The 20,020-nt window shown below is 42.6% G+C and overlaps 1 protein-coding gene across 1 annotated transcript in view; it reads left to right on the top strand.

Annotated features, from left to right (window-relative positions):
- Positions 1 to 20,020, top strand: part of MTURN (maturin, neural progenitor differentiation regulator homolog) — a 461,109-nt gene that overhangs the window by 276,511 nt on the left and 164,578 nt on the right. The window contains exon 2 of the mRNA XM_044064931.1: positions 13,223 to 13,345. Coding sequence (XP_043920866.1) covers positions 13,223 to 13,345 — 123 coding nt within the window. The remainder of the gene's footprint in view (positions 1 to 13,222; positions 13,346 to 20,020) is intronic.

The following is a 20,020-nucleotide window of genomic DNA, read 5'->3' as shown; positions in this document are numbered from 1 at the left end:
CTTAGCTCCATCCACCCCCAGCTTGGCTATGGTATTCAACCCATATGTTATGACTGCAGTTGCATTCTTGAAGGACATAGTACAGTTTTGTACCTACCATAAATGTTAATGTCCGATAGATATGCAACTGCAGTCGGATTTTCCCTCCCTCCTTCCCCTCTTTTCTTTCCTTATGGGTCCATTCCCCCTGTTCCTTTTAGCTGGGGGTATCTCCTATGGTGTATTTGTTTATTACTGTTGTGCATGTCTGGAATTGTTTATCCATTCACCAAATTTAGCCTTCCTAGGAGGGCACCTGGCATCTGGGGCAAGAAACACTGAAGAAGATGGCGTCAGCCGATGCCTTTATACTCCAGCCGTTGTGACGCCGGGAGAGGCGACACCAGCCGGACCCAGACTTTGGAATTTGGCCGACTGAGGGCTGCCTGAGGCAGGACAACCCATATGTTATGACTGCAGTTGCATATCTATCGGACATCTACATTTATGGTAGGTACAAAAAGTACAGTTTTGTACCTACCATAAATGTAGATGTCCGATAGGTATGCATCTGCAGTCATAACATATGGGTTGTCCTGCCTCAGGCAGCCCTTCGGTCAGCCGGATTCCAAAGTCTGGGTCTGGCTCGCTGATGTCGACTTTCCGACGTCAGAGCTTCTGGGGTATAAAAGCATCAGCCGACACCATTTTCCTCAGTTTTTCTTGCCCCAGATGCCAGGTGCCCTCTAGGAAGGCTAAATTTGGATAAATGCTGAAAAGTTCCAAACATTTGCAAATTATATACATGTATAAACAAACAAATACACCATAATAGATTCCCCCAGCTAGCTGAAAGAGGGGTAAGCACCTAGGAATACCACAGAGGGAAGGAGGGGTGGTATCCTGACTGCAGATGCATACCTATCGGACATCTACATTTATGGTAGGTACAAAACTGTACTTTGTCCTTCAAGGATGCATCTGCAGTCATAACATATGGGTAGAATACCATAGCCAATCTGGGGGAGGGGGTACTAAGAGAAGGATGGTGTAGTTAAGATCCCCTGCAGTACTGCAGTTGCAAACCCTGCTCGGGATCTGGAGTATAAAGGTAGATTGTAATGCTTGGCAAATGTATGCACAGAGCTCCAAGTAGCAGCTTCTAAAATGTCCTTGGTAGCCACCCCTCGTAGCAAAGCTGTAGTGGTGGCTGTGGCCCTTGTAGAGTGAGGCCTGATATTTTCAGGAACTGTCTTTCCATGAAAGGAGTAACAAAAGCGAATGCAATTTCCTATCCATTTTGAAATTGTCTGTTTGGAAATTGCTCTTCCTTGCACCTCTGTTGCATATGCTACAAAAAGTTGGTCAGTTTTTCTGCTAGTTTTTGTTCTGTCCAAATAGTAGCTTAGTTGTCTGTGTATATCCAAGGTGTGCAAAAGTTTTTCCCCTTTGTTCTGTGGGTTAGGGAAGAACGTTGGCAAGTGAATAGCTTGGTTCAAGGATACCCTAGATACCACCTTTGGCATGAAAGTAGGATTGGTTCTTAGTGACACACTATCCTGGTGAAAAATAAGAAAAGGCTGCACTGCCATTAATGCCTGTAACTCAGATACTCTTCTTGCTGAAGTGATTGCCAGAAGGAAAGCAGTTTTCCAAGATAAGAACTGTAGGTCTGCTGATGCTGCTGGTTCAAAGGGAGGTAGAGTCAGTTTTTCCAGCACAAAATTGAGATCCCATGCAGGTAGAGGGGGTCTTCTTGGAGGTTTAACATTTTTGCTCTCTCTCAAAAATTGCCTGAGAAGAGGGTGTGAGAAGATAGGTGGATCCATATTGTATTCTGCTGAAATTGCTGAAGCATGAATCTTAATGGAAGAATAAGACAGGCCATTGTGGAACAATTCTGCTAAGTATTTAAGGATGTGTGCTAGGTTTGCCACTGTGACATCTGTGCCCTTTGATGTGCTCCAAATAAGAAATCTCTTCCATTTAGCTGAGTATGTCTTCCTTGTGGAAGGTCTGCGAGCCTCCAGGATAATGTCCTTCACCCTCTGAGAGTTTGGTTGGGTTTTAAGGAATTTTCCAGGCAGTTAGCTGTAATGTTTTCAAGTTGGGATGCAGGGTCTTGAAATTGTTCTGCGTTAGAAGAAGAGGCCATTGAGGAAGAGGCCATGAATTTGCCTGAGACATGCTTCTCAATAGTGGGTACCAGTGTTGTCTTGGCCAGTCCGGAGCTATTAGTATCACTTTTGGCTGTTCCTCCCCGATCTTCAGTAGAACCTTGTACATCAGTGGGAGAGGTGGAAAGGCATATACTGTTAGGGCATTCCAGCTGAAAGAGAGAGAGTCCACCCTCCATGCTTGTGGGTGGTATGTCCTTGGGCAGAATGTCTTCAGTTGGTGGTTGAGTGGGGAGGCGAACAGATCTATCTCTGGCAGTCCCCATGTCTTTGTTATAAGTTTGAAGATGTCTGGGTGCAGCATCCATTCATGTGCATCCATGGTAGTTCTGCTTAAGATGTCTGCTAGTGTATTTTCTTTTCCTGGTACGAATTTGGCCTGCAGTTGGATATTGAGATTCAGGCATAGGTTCCACAGATTCATAGCCATCCGGCATAGAGAGTAGGAGTGTGTGCCTCCCTGTTTGTTTATGTACCACATGACCGTGGTGTTGTCTGTCCTTATTAACAGATGTCCTTGTTGGAGGAAGGGTCTGAATGCCTCGATTGCATGCCTCACTGCCAGCATTTCCTTTTGGTTTATGTGCATGCTTAGCTGCCCTTGAGGCCATAGGCCTTGGATACGTTTGTCCTCCATGTGTGCTCCCCATCCTCGGTCTGAGGCGTCCGTGGTGATGGTTTGTCTTGTTTTTGGTTTGTTGAAAGGCAACCCTCTGTTGAACTGGCAGGCCTGAGCCCACCATAGGAATTCCTTTTGAAGGCATGGAATGATTGGTATCATGGTTTCTAGACTGTGACTGTGTTGAGACCATACATTCCTTAGGTACCATTGTAATTTCCTCATATGCAACCTGGCATGTGGGATTAAAATTATGCAGGATGTCATGTAACCCAGGGCCTGCAGGACTTTCCTTGCAGTAAGCTGAGTTTGTCTTGTCAGAATCATGAAGTAATCTGGAAGTTGTTTTTGTTTTTCTTCTGTGAGAAAAGCCATCTGGGTGATTGTGTCCAGATCCGCACCCAAAAAGGTTATCCTTTGGGATGGTACTAGTCTTGACTTTTGGATGTTGACTGTGTATCCCAAGGTCTGTAGCAGGTGTATGGCATAGGCCAAGTCCTTTAACAATTTTTTCTTGTTGTCCGCTTGTATTAGGCAGTCGTCCAGGTATGGATAAATTTGAATTCCCTGAAGTCTGCAATGTGCAATTACTGATGCCAGGCATTTCGTGAGTACTCTGGGCGCAGTAGATAAGCCAAAGGGCAATGCTGAGAATTGATAATGCTCTGATACTGCAAGAAATCTGAGGTGTCTTCTGCAATCTGGTCGGATAGGGACGTGCAGATGTCCTTCAAGGATGCATCTGCAGTCCTTACAAATGGGTTGTCCTGTCGTCAGGCAGCCCTTCGGTCGGCCGGATTCCAAAGTCTGGGTCTGGCCTCGGCTGGTGTCGCACTTCACCCGACGTCATAGCTGCTGTTCTTCAGGTATAAAGGCATCAGCCGACGCCATTTTCCTCAGTCTTTCTTGCTGCGTGGCGCCCGAAGCAGAAGCTGTTCGCAAGTGCCGGTCGGTCAGAACCAGAGATTACTACTACCGAATACAACTTCGAAGACTTCTAAAGCTAAGTACCGCTGGGGACTCTTTCTTGCCTCAGCCGATGTCAGAAAAAGTGAATAACTGTTTAACTTGTGGGAAACAAATACCTCATAAAGATTTCCACTCTTACTGCTTACCTTGTTTAGGCCCAGACCACGACGTAGCAGCTTGCTTAGCCTGTGCTTCCTTTAACCGACGGACGCTTAGACGTCGGTCGGAATTTGCTGAGCAGTTTTGGCTCTGATTTTGCTTATAAGATGCCGGATCCTCCGACTACACAAATAACCAAAGCAGGAAAGGACCGACACTTTGGTCTGCGGTTTCGGCTGAAACCGTGGTTAAGCAAACCGCGAGTGTCTCGGTTTCGGCTGAAACCGAGCAAGCGGTTCTTCCTCCAGCCGAAAGCAAGCCTTCTACCGAGGCTTCTTCTAACCTCGTGGAATCGGCTTCTGAAATCCAACCTGCTGTTGCGATTTCTCAGGAATTATCAGACACCATTCCCTTGGATATTTCTACTCCTGCACGTGGAGCTGCTAGGCCTCCTGCAGCCATGTCCATTAAGGCCTTTGCCAGGGCTAAAGCAGCTAAAGCTACAAAAACTGTACCTGTTAAGACCCCTACTCACAGGCCCAGTTCCAGTTCCCAAATGCTTTCCTTGGCAGAGGCACAGACACAGCCACCACCACTGCAACAGGACAATCACAGTGACTTGGCTCTGGCACCACCTAGCAGGGAACAACTAGAAGCACCCTTAGGCGGAAGACTAGCCTTATTCTCAATAAACTGGCATCACATCACAAGAGACAAGTGGATTTTACAGACAATAGACCAAGGCTACAGGTTCCACTTCCATACCCTACCAGGGAAGAGAGGAATACCAAACCTACCTCCAAATCAAAAGACAGAAGCTCTAAAACAAATATCTCAATTATTAAGGATGAGAGCTGTGGAAAAGGTACCATCTATGGAGCAAGGAAAGGGATTTTACTCCAGACTCTTCCTGGTACCAAGAAAAGAGAACAAATGGAGGCCTATTCTCGACCTATTTAAACACATTCCTCATTGTTCCAAAATTCAAAATGCTGACTCTACAGCAGCTTCTTCCCATGTTGGGCAAGGAGTCTTGGCTGGTAACTCTATATCTCAAGGAGGCATACCTGCACGTCCCCATACGACCAAATTGCAGAAGATACCTCAGATTTCTTGCAGGATCAGAGCATTATCAATTCTCAGCATTGCCCTTTGGCTTATCTACTGCGCCCAGAGTGTTCACGAAATGCCTGGCATCAGTAATTGCTCATTGCAGGCTTCAGGAAATCCAAATTTACCCCTACCTGGACGACTGCCTGTTACAAGCGGACAACACAAACAAGCTAACAGAAGACTTACAAAGAGTCATTTACCTGCTACAAGCCCTGGGATATACAGTCAATATAAAAAAGTCAAGGCTGATACCACCCCAAAGAATAACCTTTTTGGGTGCAGAACTGGACACATCAAAGCAAATGGCATTCCTAACTGCAGAAAAACAGGAGCAACTACCTCTCTACTTCTTGGCATTGACAAAGCAGAACCATCTAACAGCAAGAAAAGTACTGCAAGCCTTGGGCTTCATGGCATCCTGCATAATACTGGTCCCTCATGCCAGACTGCATATGAGGAAGCTACAGTGGTACCTAAAGAATTTATGGTCTGAACACAAGCACAGCCTAGAAACCAAAATTCCAATAATCCCATGTCTGAAGCAAGAGTTCCTATGGTGGGCTCAGGCCTGTCAATCAAACACAGGATTGCCCTTCCACAGCATTCAACCAAGCCAAACCATCACGACGAACGCCTCAGACCTCGGTTGGGGGGCCCACATGCTGGACAGGTGCATACAAGGCTTATGGACTCAAGACCAGCTGCACTTTCACATAAATCTAAAGGAAATGCTGGCAGTAAAATTGGCAATCCAGACATTCAGACCATTTCTCCGAGAAGGTCAGTTGATGATAAGGACAGACAACACAACAGTTATGTGGTACATCAACAAACAGGGAGGCACACATTCATACCCTCTATGCCAGATGGCACTAGACCTATGGAACGTGGCTCTGAGCTACAACATTCAGTTACAAGCAATTTTTGTACCGGGAAAAGAAAACGTTCTAGCAGACATATTAAGCAGGACTACCACGGATGCCCACGAATGGATGCTACATCCGGACATCTTCAAAGACATTACAAGGAAATGGGGACTCCCAGAAATAGACTTATTTGCATCCCCTCAATCACCAGCTAAAGAAATTCTGCACAAGGATGTACCACCCACTTGCTTGGAAGGTGGACTCCCTATCTTTCAGCTGGAAAAACCTGACAGCATATGCATTTCCACCACTTCCTTTGATGCACAAGGTGCTATTGAAGATCAAAGAGGACCGTCCAAGGATCATTCTGATAGCTCCAGACTGGCCAAGACAACATTGGTACCCATTGCTAAGGAGCATGTCTCGGGAACAAATATGGACACTACCCCTGGTTCCATTGCTGTTAACACAGAACAACTACAACATCCTGCATCCAAGCCTGAAAACTCTGCAGCTGACTGCCTGGAACATTACATAAGATCAATTAACCCAAATTTATCACAAAGGGTTAAAGACATTATCCTTGAGGCTCGCAGACCCTCAACAAGGAAAAATTATGCAGCAAAATGGAAAAGATATCTCATTTGGAGTACTGCAAAGGGAGAAGATGTGTCACAGGTAAACATAGCCAGCATCCTAGAATACTTGGCAGAGCTCTTCCACACAGGCCTGTCCTATTCTTCCATCAAGATACATGCGTCAGCTATTTCAGCAGAATACAGCTCAGATCCTCCTGTCTTCTCGCATCCTCTGCTCAGGCAGTTTCTGAGAGGAATTAAAAATGTAAAACCTCCTAGGAAACCACCATTGCCAGCATGGGACTTGAACTTTGTACTAGAAAAGTTGACACTTCCTCCTTTTGAACCAGCAGCAACAGCAGAATTACAATACTTATCATGGAAGACTGCTTTCCTGCTGGCTATCACCTCAGCAAGAAGGGTATCTGAACTACAGGCATTAATGGCAGTGCAACCCTTCCTGATCTTCCATCAAGATAGAGTGTCCACGAGAACAAATCCTACATTTATGCCCAAGGTGGTATCCAGAGTATCTTTAAATCAGGCTATCCACCTACCTACATTCTTCCCCAACCCACAGAACAGGGGAGAAAGATTGTTGCATACCTTGGATGTACATAGACAGTTACGCTACTACCTGGACAGAACCAAGGGCAATAGAAAAACTGACCAGCTACTGGTAGCATATGCAACAGGAAGGGAAGGAAAAGCAATTTCAAAACAGACAATCTCTAAGTGGATAGGAAATTGCATTAGATTCTGTTACTCCTACCATGGAAAGAGAACTCCAGAGAACATCAGGCCTCACTCTACAAGGGCTACGGCCACTACCACAGCTTTCTTACGAGGAGTGGCTACCAAGGACATTATAGAGGCTGCTACTTGGACCTCCGTGCATACATTTGCCAAGCATTATAACTTACCTTTATATTCTAGATCCCGAGCAGGTTTTGCCCTGCTGTTTTGCAAGGGATCCTAACTACACCATAATCTCTTCTTCCTCCTCCCCTAGTTTGGCTATGGTATTCTACCCATTTGTAAGGACTGCAGATGCATCCTTGAAGGACATAGTACAGTTTTGTACCTACCATAAATGTAGATGTCCGATAGGAATGCATCTGCAGTCAGGATTACCCACCCGCCTTCCCCTCTGTGGTACTCCTAGGGTATTTGCCCATCCTATAGCTAGCTGGGGGGGGGATCTATTATGGTGTATTTGTTTGTATATATGTACATACATGCTTATTTTTTGTGTTTGCTCTCTGCTATTTGGAAACATTGGCATTTATCCAAATTTAGCCTTCCAAGAGGGCACCTGGCATCTGGGGCAAGAAACACTGAGGAAAATGGCGTCGGCTGATGCCTTTATACCTGAAGAACAGCAGCTATGACGTCGGGTGAAGTGCGACACCAGCCGAGGCCAGACCCAGACTTTGGAATCCGGCCGACCGAAGGGCTGCCTGACGACAGGACAACCCATTTGTAAGGACTGCAGATGCATTCCTATCGGACATCTACATTTATGGTAGGTACAAAACTGTACTGTATGCCTCCTTGAGATCTAGAGTCACCAGCCAAGACTCCTTGCCCAACATGGGAAGAAGTTGCTGTAGGGTCAGCATTTTGAATTTTGGCACAATGAGATTAAGTGTTCAGTGCGGACAGGTCGAGAATAGGCCTCCATTGGTTTTCTTTTCTTGGTACAAGGAATAGTCTGGAGTAAAATCTTTGGCCTTGTTCTGTACATGGTACCCTTTCTATAGCTTTCATCTGAAGTAATTTGCTGATTTGTCTTAAGACCTCTGCCTTCTGGTTTGGTGGAAGGTTTGGCATTCCGCTTCTTTTTGGCAAAGTGTGGAAGTGAAACCTGTATCCTTTGTCTATTATTTGCAATGTCCATGTATCCTTTGTAATGCAATGCCAGTTTTTTGAGAATAAAGCCAGCTTTCCGCCCAAGGGTGCTTCCAGTTGATCCCTGGTAGGCGGAATCGGAGTCAAGTCATTGAGTCTGTCCTGTAGTAGTGGTTGTAGTTGTAGCTGTTGCACTATTCCTCTGGTTGTCAGGCTGCCACTGACGGCCTCTGTAGGGGCCCTTCGATTGACCTCTGCCTCTAGGGCGCCTGTTCCTGCCTCTCTGTGCTCTGGAGGAGTCTGGAAAGGACCAATTCTTTGTAGGCCAGTTTCTGCTGAACCTCGGAGGTTGAACTTGCAGGAAATCTTTTACTGTTTGCACAGATTTTGCTTTTCCTTCAACCTTTTTTAGAATCTCCTGTGCAGGGGAGCCAAATAAATTTTGTTTCTCCATTGGAGCATCGAGGAGTTTAGCCTTGACATGGTCTGGCAAAGATTTCTCCTTCAGCCAGGCATGCCTACGAATAACTGCCCCAGTCATAGCTGATCTAAATGAAGCCTCCAGTGCATCATAGCCACATTTTAAAAAATGATTACTAACCTGTTGCGAGTTGTGTATCAAATCCTGAAGGGATTTACCGTCTAAGGGTTCAGGAGAAGAAACTTTCTTATTCAGCTGATCTAACAAAAATTCTTGGTACTGCATCATATGGAATTGACAGTTTAATGCCCTGGCAGAAAGAGTAGCAGATGTATAAACCTTTTTTCCCCATCTCTTTAATGCTCTAGACTCTCTTTCAGAGGGGTAGGGGATTTTTGGCAGTAGCGGCTGCAACCCCTTTAGGGTCCTGAGAAATAGTTTCTGGGTCTGCAGCATGGGCTTTATACAGGTGGAAGTGAGAATCCGGGACCCTGTAATATCTGTAATCAGGTGCTGTACTGACATCATTGTACACATCATCAATTACATTTAAAACAGGAGGTATAGCTAAGGGCCTATGCTGAGGCAAGTGCAAAAAGGTCCTTAATCTTTTTCTAGAATCAGAGAAATCCTGACCTTGCCATTGAAAGTGCTCTCTCATGGAGTGTAAAGTCTCCCCAAAGGAAAATTCTTCAGGAGGGCGGGCGCAGGCATAGATTCCTCTGCATCTGAATCCTCATAAGGCGAGTAGGCCCCTTCCTGGTGGTCTGACAAATCAGATTCATCCGTGGAGTAATCTGAGGAGTGTGGTTCAGAGGGGTCAGTCCTGGGCCTTTTGTCTGGAGGAGGTTGGGAGGCCCTGTCTGGGTGAGGTTGGGAACCCCTAATTAAGGAGATAAGGTCCTCGGCAAGACTGAGGATCTGTGAACTAGAGGAAGGCCTCTGGGATGTAGATTTGGCAGGCAAAGCTTTTGAAAGTTTGGCTGCTTTAGCCCTGGAGAAGGCCTTAATAGACATAGAAGCTGGGGGCCTAGCTGCCCCACGTGCAGGGGTTGAAATGTCCAAAGGTATGGTGTCGGACAATTCCTGAACACTAGCTTCGGTAGGGAGTTCTGAAGCCGACTCAGCCGGGGCCTCTCTGGCCTCGGTGATCGGAATATGGTTTCGTAGTAGGAATCGCCGTGGGCTCTGTTTCGCCGAAACCGAGACACTGCTGTAGGCCTAGCCGTGGTTTCAGCGAACCGGGCCGAATGTCGGTCCTTTCCTTTTTTTGACCATATCTGGAGTCTCCGGCATTTTATAAGCAAAAGCGGTTCCAAAAAATTCCTCCGCAAACTCCGACCGACATCTAAGAGTCTGTCGGTTGAAGGAGGCACAGGCTAAACAAGCTGATACGTCGTGGTATGGGCCTAAGCAAGGAAGGCAGTAAGAATGGAAATCCTTATGAGGTATTTGTTTCCCACAAGTTAAACAATTATTTACTTTGACATCGGCTGAGGCAAGAAAGAGTCTAACGGGTACTTAGCTTTTTCGAAGTCTTGGTAGCTGAAATCTCTGGATCTGACCGACCGGCACTTGCGAACAGCTTCTGCTTGGCACCGGCAAGAAAGACTGAGGAAAATGGCGTCGGCTGATGCTTTTATACCCCAGAAGCTCTGACGTCGGGGAAAGTGCGACATCAGCCGAGGCCAGACCCAGACTTTGGAATCCAGCCGACCGAAGGGCTGCCTGAGGCAGGACAACCCATATGTTATGACTGCAGATGCATCCTTGAAGGACATCTGTACTTTCTTTTGCTAGGCAGATAAGTTCCCTTTAGGGAAAGCCTTCCACATTAAAAATGTGGCTGTTAGGGATTCCCTCAGTGGGCAATGGGGAGTTGCTCTTGTCAGTCCCGGGAAATGGAACAGGTAAGACTTCCCTGTGTGTTCAGAATAGATCTGTCTGTTCCTCCTCAAAATTCAGTAGACAGCAGTAGTTTACTGAGTTTGGCTTGGGTTTTAATTGAGGCTATTGATCTTATAAGGTGTTTTCTGGTAGAAGAAAGAGGGATGTCTTTTTGTCCTGAAGGGATTCAAGATTTTGAATCGAGACAGGAAGATGAGGGGAAAGATATAGGGTTTTCTCATTTTTCTGATTCAGACTGAGAGGAGAGCTTAGTTTCTGATACCCCCCTTAGGGGGTTCTCTCTCTATTTCTATAATGTGCCATCGTTTGCAGTGGGAGACGCAAGGTTTCTCAGTCTGACTGGAAAGACTATGAACTGTTGCAGAAGGAATTTCAAGAACCTGCACCAATTTCTTCAATTCTGTCAGCTTTGGAGGATGTGTCACTGCCTGCAATTTTCCTGATAGTCAGCCTTCCCTAAAACGGCAGATAAAACAACGAGAAACTTTATACATTCTAAGTTTTTATACACTCATCCCAAAGCTAACCCAGCAGTTATAGCTTTAGTTAATCCCACTGTTGCTAACCATTTGGTTAATTCCAATCCTTCTTTTCTTCTGACAAACATGGGGAAAAAGTGTATGCTTCTGTCGCTTTGATTCTCGGAATTTTGAATTGTCAGGCTCATATGTTAGTTTCCTCATACTAATTGTGAAAATATGAGGAATGCTTTGTCTACAGTTTCTTCTTGTGAAACAAAAATCTTAGTTTCTTCCATTTTACAGGTCATTCAGTGTTTACAGTATGTGCACGACTTCATCCAGGGCTAACGCCACTGGTACTGTTTTGAAGAGATTTGCTGGGATGCGTTCCCAGAACCTCCCAGATGATGTGAAAAATGACATTTTTAAATTCTCCTCTGGGTAGAGATTTAATTTATGGTTTATGTGTTGCAGAGGTCACCAAAAAGCATCACAAAAGGGTAATTTGATCAGGGAATCTGATTTCCACCATCACCCCCCCCCCTTCCAAAATTTCTAAGGGATTATCTAACCCTTGTCCAGTTTCAGTACAAAAAAAAAATTAGCCTCACCAAAATTTTGGTAAACCGACATTTAAGAAGAAACAGCAATGGGGTTCCAGGAAGAATTCAGACCCCCCCCCAATCGAGGACAGTCCAGCAAGTCAGAATGACTATTTAAGGGACCTTAACCCTCACCCTGGGATTCCTTTCAACATCCATAGTCTAAATCTCCTCTTTTCTGTTTGGCAGCAGATGTTTCAGAGAAGGGGGTTCTATAGATCATCCCAAGGTTACAGATGGTAGAGGGAGGAAATCCCCCCTTTCCAAGTGTGTAATTCCTTAGCCACTAGACCAGACTCCTCTCTTTCCCCCTGTTCTTAAACATAATCTATGTCAGGGAGCGATAGAACCAGTTCTTTCTTCCCAGGTTGTTCAAGGCTGTTTTAGTGCCAAAGAAAGAAAAAAAATGCTTGGAGACCAGTTGTGAATCGATCAATCTTTCCTAAACTTCTTTGTGATAATGAGTTTTCAAGTGCTGTCATTTCACAACCTGTTAAATCTTCCTCTTAAGTTTCATGGTAACATTCCACATCCCTATTTAGCCAGACTTTAGGTGTTTACATTTGTACGTCTGGATCACTTGATCAGTTCTCTTCCTTACCATTTGGACTACCCACTGTCCCATGAGTATTCACAGAATGTCTAGCTCCACTTATAGCATTGCATGCTACAAAGTATTCAGATTTTTCTATATTTAGATAAATTGATTTTCTTGGCAGAGTCTGTGTCTGGAACTCTTGGATAAAGAGATCTCTCTCACAAGCTGGGATTCCAAGAGAACATTCAAAAGTCTTCACTCCTTCACACAGGGTTGCGTTCCTTGGATGTCAACTAAACACTACAGTTCAAAGAGCTTTTCCAGAGGGAAAAAATAGATCCATTTCTGGTTCTTTCCACTTAGACTTTGGTCACTGTGAGAGGAATACTTTGGGTTTGGGTCTCATAGCTTCTATGGTTCTCATGATACTTCTGGCAGGTTTCCACACGAGAAAGATACATTCGTATCTGAAGTCTTTTTGGCACCCGCACCAACACCCTTTGTCTTTTCAAGTCCAAGTCATCATTTTACCTTTTTTCCTATGCTTATTTAAAGATGTGCTATTACTGTGAATACTTTGCAAAGACGTAATGTTACAGTGAATACCTTGGTGGTGTACTTTCCATTGCACTGGAGCATTTTGCTGAGTCCTTTAGTCATAATTTTCTGATCTTTACCCAGACTTGCACTGTTGTAGATGATCAGTGTTTGCATCGCCTGTCTCATGCGTTCATTTGACGCAATGAACACCAGGTTTGTTTCAACCAGAAGACTGCTCCAAGGATTCTAGTACAAATGTCCATATTAAAAAGTAAATGTACATATACATATAAATACAAGGTATGAAGTGCAACTCCGTGCAAGAAATACTGAAATAAATTCTGAAAGAAATTTATTTAGTTATCAGTATTATCTTGCAATTCAAAGTTTGCGGTTTGGTTTGATTTGTGCAGTGCTTGTGTTGCATTTTACTGTGGATTTGTTATATTTTCATGTTTTTGACAGCTGAGATGTATGATAGTTTTATTATTTGTTTCCTAGCACGTGTGGAGCGAAAGTGAAGACTGCTTACCATTTCTCCAGCTGGCACAGGATTACCTCTCCTCTTGTGGCAAAAAGACACTTTTACAAATCCTGGAAAAAGTGTTCAAGTCTTTCAGACCTGTAGGTGCTTCTTATAAGTCATGCAAATTTTTTATATAACTTTTATCATTGAACAGTGAGTTTCTCTCTGAAAGCTAACTTTAATGTACAGTATATCAACAATGTGTATCACTTAATTTGACAGATTTTTCTTAAATACAGGCAGACATTTTTTAAGATTATAGTCCTGTTTGTGTATTGTACAAGCTGCTGCTGTTTTGGAAGAGGTGGCCTAATTTGTGTTGGCTAGGGCTTGTTGACTGGCTAGTTTCCCATTGAGTTGTAGGAAGGACACCCAACTTTAAATTAAAAATAGCACTGAAGATTTGCCAGCAGGTTTTTAAGTTAGTCAGATGTTCAACAAATCTACTTTCCTACTGACATATGGGTAGTAGTGCCCTGCTACACTGTCTCTGGCAGCTTAAAACTCCTTTCCCTGCCTCTCTGTAGTTGTGATGGAACAGTCATCTAAGAGCACAGGGGCGGCCTTTTAAGTTTTGTAGTGCCATAGTAAGAGAAGGATCTCTGAGAAGACTGCTTCTTTCTCTTGATTTTAAACTGTTGGTTTCAGATAAAAAATCATTTTATGTTTCATTTCCTCTCTCTACTTTTTTCTTTCAGTGCTTGAATAGTGTATCCTGCTGCTTTGAGTTTTTTTTTTTGTTAAAGGTTTCATTTGCAAGTTTTGACAGGAAAACTTGCTGATAAAGCAGGTTTTTTTTCTTTGAGGTCATGGTGACTGAGCAGGATTACAACATTTTAATTTTTTTTTGTTTAAATTGTGATTTTGGTGTCATTTTGTGTGTTAACCATTTCTGACAGGAGAAGACGAGGTGGTGCAGCGGTAGCGTTGTCGCGTCACAGCAAGAGGTTCTCCCATTCGATTTTTGGCCAGAAAGCCTTCTGTGTGGAGTCTGCATGTCCTCCCCTCTGTCAAGTGGCGTTCGAAAGACAAACGTGAATAGGCATGCCTTCGTTGAAGGTTGGGCGTCGAGCTGGCACCTCTACACTGTAAAACTCTACTGCCAGTCATTAGCGGACCGGAGTTCCGCTGTGGCCACCCCTAACCGGGAAAAGCCGAAAGAAGAACAACCATTTCTGACAGGAATTTGTCATCAGTTTGATTTATTTCTTGTCAAATGCTATTTTTAGACTACTGTACTTCATTTTTGCTGAAACTAGTCTTTATTTGTTAAAAATTGGGGAAATTTTGTGACCTGTATCTTGTGCTTTGAATTGTATTACTAAAAATACTGTCATTTTCTCAGTGCAGTGTTCAGCATCCGTACAGAAATGGTCTTTAGATTGGTGTTTAGAGGGAGAATAGTGGGATTTGTCCATCCTTTTGCTGGGCGTGACCATACAGCCAGTATTTGGTATTGAGCTGGATAGTTTTTGTCCCCGGACTTGATGGATTTAGATGTGGCACCCCCCCCCCCCACTAGCTCACTGTCTACCCCTTGTGCACTTAAAATAACATAGACATAAGTCAAGAAATGTGCCTCAACTTACGCCTTGTGACTCAGGAGTAGCCTTAAGCAGTCTGTTGGACTACTCATCTTATGCCTCCAGGTCCCCTGGTGGGGTGTTAGTACTCCAGATTTGCATGACATGAGGGTCAGTCACATCCTCTGGGGCTGTACCAGTGCTTGGCTCAAGTACAGGAGAACCATACTGTTTAGGTCCAGGGGAAGTCTCTGCAGAGTCTGTTCCCAGTGTATGTATGTATGTACACACACATATATATATATATATATATGTAGAAAGAATCCACCCAACGAAAATCAGGAGCACCAAGCAGTAGAAAAAATATATCAAATACTCCAACTTCCACTTCTTCAGAGGTTCAAAGGCTTAAGGCAATCCAGTATGTAAAACACAATTTTCTGCCACATCCAGACTACAAAAGAAAGCCGTATGGTGCTATCACAAAAACCTTTTAATAATGTAAGCGCTTTCACGGCAACTAAAAAGCCGCTTCTTCAGACAAACAATTGTGCGCTAGTAAGGCGCCAAATTTAAAAACAATACATCACTCTCGTCCCATGGACAACAGTATTAAATTTAAAGTGCTAGTGTCCTTTTAAAAAATACTTAGCATACTTTTGTGTAAATATGCAATGTAAAACAATTGCGAAGCAATTGCTAAACACTTTAAACTACTCAATATCACAAACTACCTACAAAAAACAAAAACTAAATAATTCTTAACATATATACATAAAAAAGCACTCACATGAAAAACTCTCACAATGAATTATATCCAAAAATATATAAGAACTCTAAAAATGTGAATGCAAAAACATATATATATATATATACATGTATAAATACAGACAGGGCGTTCAAATAAAGCGTTCAAATAGACGCAACCAGATGTAGATAAATATATAAACATGTATACATGCAGGCAAAGCATTCAAATAAATCATTCAAATAAACGCAATCCTATATAAATAAATATATATATACATGATATAAATACAAATGCTTGACAAAACTAGATGAAACCTGAATGAATTAAAACTAATAGGAAAAGTACAAACATGGAACCTACAACTATGTACCTATTTAAAATACTTAAATCATCTAAACGGTCTGCCTTTTAAATAAGGCTTAATAAAAAGCGCTACAACTAAGTTCCAATTTAGAATATATAAATTATCTAAGCGGTCTGCCTTTTAAGTAGGGCTTAATAGAGAGCACCTCATTCAACCCTTTCTCCCTGTGTGCCGCTAATCTACAAATCCATTTTAGTTCCACTTGTTCAGTAAGGTTCACAATATCCCCCAACCTAGCACTAATACTGATAACCTGTAGTACCTGAAATAAAAACTTGTGTGCCTCCCCTTCTCTTATAGTGTGCTTTGCCAGGGCACTATACTCATGTCCTCTAGCAAGACAGTACCCATGATCACGTATCCTTTCCCTTAGTGTCCTATTCGTTTTTCCTACATAGAAGGAAAAACACTGGACACAATGTGCCACATACACAACATTTTTGGTAGTACAATCACTGTTGCAGTTAATAGTCCATAAATGACCTGTAGTGGGGTGTCTAAAGTAATGAGATTCATCTATAAAAATACATTGTTGGCACGCTCCACATTTATGTGTCCTTTCTGTTCCTGTCCTAATCTTAGACTCTAAACCACGTGTGCCACATAATAATCTCTTTAGACTATACATGTTGCTAAAGACAAAGGAAGGACTCTGTCCCACTATCCTTGCTATCTTATCATCTGTGGTCAGTATGTTCCAATGTTTCATAATAGAACATTGGATACTACTAAGACCACGACCAAATGGCACTACAAATCCCATGGATCTTGGATTGGTTTTCTCATCACGGTCATTATCCTGACCAGTCAGCTTAGCCGAATAGAAGGGTTTGGCTCTATTCTGCCTGAGATAGTTCATTTCCCTAAGTACCTTCTGTATTTCTCCCTCATTATATCCTCGTGTGATGAAGCCTTCATGAAGGCTCTCTAACCCTTCCTGATAGTCCTCCATCCTAGTGGATAGTCTAGAGATCCGCATTGCCTGACCTTTAATGATATTATTAAAAATGTGCGGATTATGCATACTTTCTCAATGGAGAAAGGACGATCTGTGACAGGGCTTACGATGAACTTTGGTATTAATAACATTGAAGGTCTTAAATATCGTAACGTCTAAAAAATCAATACTGTGAACATCATACTTAATAGTAAATCTTAAAAAAGAACTACTAGAATTCAGACTTAGATGAAAAATATGTAGTTCCTCAATCGTTCCTCCCCACAAAAAAAGAAGATCATCCACAAATCGTTTGTAAAACAAAATATGGGGATTGTGAACTATATGTAAACTCTCAAAGGTCGCCATGACTAAATTGGCATAGCTGTTAGCACAGCTAGTGCCCATGGCGACCCCTTTTACTTGTTTGTAACATGCTTGACCATACAAAAATAGATTATTATCCAAGACCTTCTCCATCAACATTAGTAGAAAATCAACTTTGCTGTCAACAAAGTTCGAATGTTCAGTCAAGTATGAGTGTAGGAGTTGTATACCTTCACTATTCGGTATGCAGGTGAACAATGAGGTAACATCCATTGTGACAAATATCATGGACTCAATTACATTGTGACAGAGGGTTGATACTTTAACATGTAATTCTCTCAAAAGGTGTTCCGAAACTTGTAAAATAGAATTAGATGACCTCACAACTTGTTTAAGCTCTTGATCTAAGAATATAGAAATAGGCTCTGTGAGCCATCCAGAGCCAGCCACAATAGGCCTGAGCTCTGGTTGTAGTGCGTTCTTATGTATTTTTGGAAGTCCTGATATTGTGGGAATCAATGGATGCTCCACCTGCATATACTTAAATAGTTCTTCTGTCATATAGCCTGCTAAAGTACATTCTAGTAATGCTTGATCTATACTAGCTTTCATATGATGCACAGTGTCAACAGAGACTACCACATAGGCTTCATCATGGAGCATTTCCAACATTTTCATATGATAGTAGGAGGTGTCTAGAACAACAATAGAGCCACCCTTGTCTGCAGGCCGCACTGTTATCTCATTATTGTTCCTAAGACTATTTAATGCATCCATTTGTGGACTAGTTAAGTTATCAACTAAATCATGATTGCATAGTTTGTACGAGTCATATAACTCTTTCTCTACTGCTTTGACAAAAATGTCAACATTGAAATTCATGGGCGGCATATATAAACTATTCTTCCTATGCATGGACCTAGAATTTTCCTCAGCATCCTGGAAAAGTAGTTTCAGGCAAACATTTCTTGCAAAAACTCTCAGGGATATAATAGCTTGGCTGAAATCAATATTAGATGTAGGTATAAACGACATGCCCTTATTCAATACATCAATCTCAGATGTTGTTAGGACATAATGAGAAATATTGTACACAAGACTACTTATCCCCAGAAACTCTGGAGTGTTTGTTGCTGATTCAGGGGCTGTTCTTTCCATTTGGCCCCTCTCACAAAGTCGTTCTCTATCGATCTTTTTCTGTTTAGCCGAATTGGAAAAGGGGCCTCTGTAGGATTATGCACCTCAACCCTCTCTAGTTGTATTCTCCTTCTTACAGCACCCGCCAAACTGGAATGGTTGGCGGATGTATCAACTTTGGCCATGGTGGATACTGTTAACATCCACTCCTTCACTAGGAGTGGTGTACACTGAAGGAGCAACGTTCTCTTCCGGAGATGTAACATTGTGTGATGTTAAAACACTTGGTCCATCTTCCCCTGAGGTAGTGACATCATTAGTGGGTGCATTACAGGTACGAGCAACATTACTGGCCCTTTCTCTACCAATTACATGATTGTCATCAGCGTTCATTACATTGGCATTAGAGTCATTATTAATGTTCACTGAATGGCTCGTATTTACACTAGCATTATTCTGTGTACGTTTCACATATGTGCCTTCAGGCCTCCTACCTGCAGATTGAGCGTCCCTTCCTACGGACACAGTACGTGGCCACACAAATACATGTTGTTCCGCAAAGTCCTTAATGTCTCTGCACATTTTCTTTCTTTTGCTGTTAAGTAAATTAGTTTCATAGTGACCTACTCTGTCGAATAGTTCCTGCACATAGAGCTCCGTTGCATTATCGCCCAAAATAGTCATAAGCCGTTTCTGAAGTTCAATTGCTTTCACTTTGCATTCTTCTTCTACTGGGAGAAAGAAGTCTATTAATAACTTTATGTATGCCCGACTGGCATCCAAATTAATCTGTTGCCACTTCTGGAGCAAACCCGGATACTGATTGCCATAAGTTGGCATGTTCAAGATTCGTAATCCTCTCGGTACGATCCCTTTCGCTAGACAAGCCTCCATATGATATCGTTGTGTTTGGAGGCGTTTAAATTTATATAACTCATTGTCCATGTCCCTTTTTATCGATCTGATAAGGGCCTCATCCTTTATTTCTGTCTCCATTCAATCAATGGAATCCATCCCATCAAAGCTGGCTAGAGGATTCACTCCATCCTCCATAAGGACTTGAAGGCGAACGCCAAGTGGATGTAAAATGCCGACTGCATTCTGGTTGCTCTCCACTCCTGCCATAGCCCGTATTTACTACAGAAGCCTCCCAACAAAGCAACGTAATGAATGGAAAGAAGCCACCCAACAAAATTCAGGAGCACCAAGCAACGGATAAACGTATCAACTATTCCAATTTCCGCTTCTTCTGAAGTTCAAGGGCTAAAGGCAATCCAATATATAGAACACAATTTTCTGCCACATCCAGGGTACGAAAGAAAACCATACGATACTATCACAAAAACCTTTAATTAATGTAAGTGCTTTCACGGCAACTTGAGAAGCCGCTTCATCAGACAAACAATTATTCGCTAGTAAGGCGCCAAATTTAAAAAACAATACATCTCTCTCATCCAATGGACGGCAATACAGAATTTAAAGTGCTAGTATTCCTTTCAAAATTACTTAACTTGCTTTCGTTGAGATGCACAATATAAAACAATTATAAAACAATTGCTATACTCTTAAAACACTGTAAATCACAAACTATCTACAAAAACAGATACTATTTAATTCTTAACATATACACATATGAAAAACTCTCACATAAAAAGCTCTCACATAAAAACTTTTACACTGGATTATATCCGAAAATGTATAAATAAATATATATATAAATCAAAAATATAAACA

The sequence above is a fragment of the Protopterus annectens genome, chromosome 3.part0 (genome assembly GCF_019279795.1).
Source record: "Protopterus annectens isolate FY-2018-M chromosome 3.part0, PAN1.0, whole genome shotgun sequence".
Taxonomy (NCBI): Eukaryota; Metazoa; Chordata; order Ceratodontiformes; family Protopteridae; genus Protopterus; species Protopterus annectens.
This window is presented reverse-complemented; position numbering and strand designations above follow the sequence as displayed.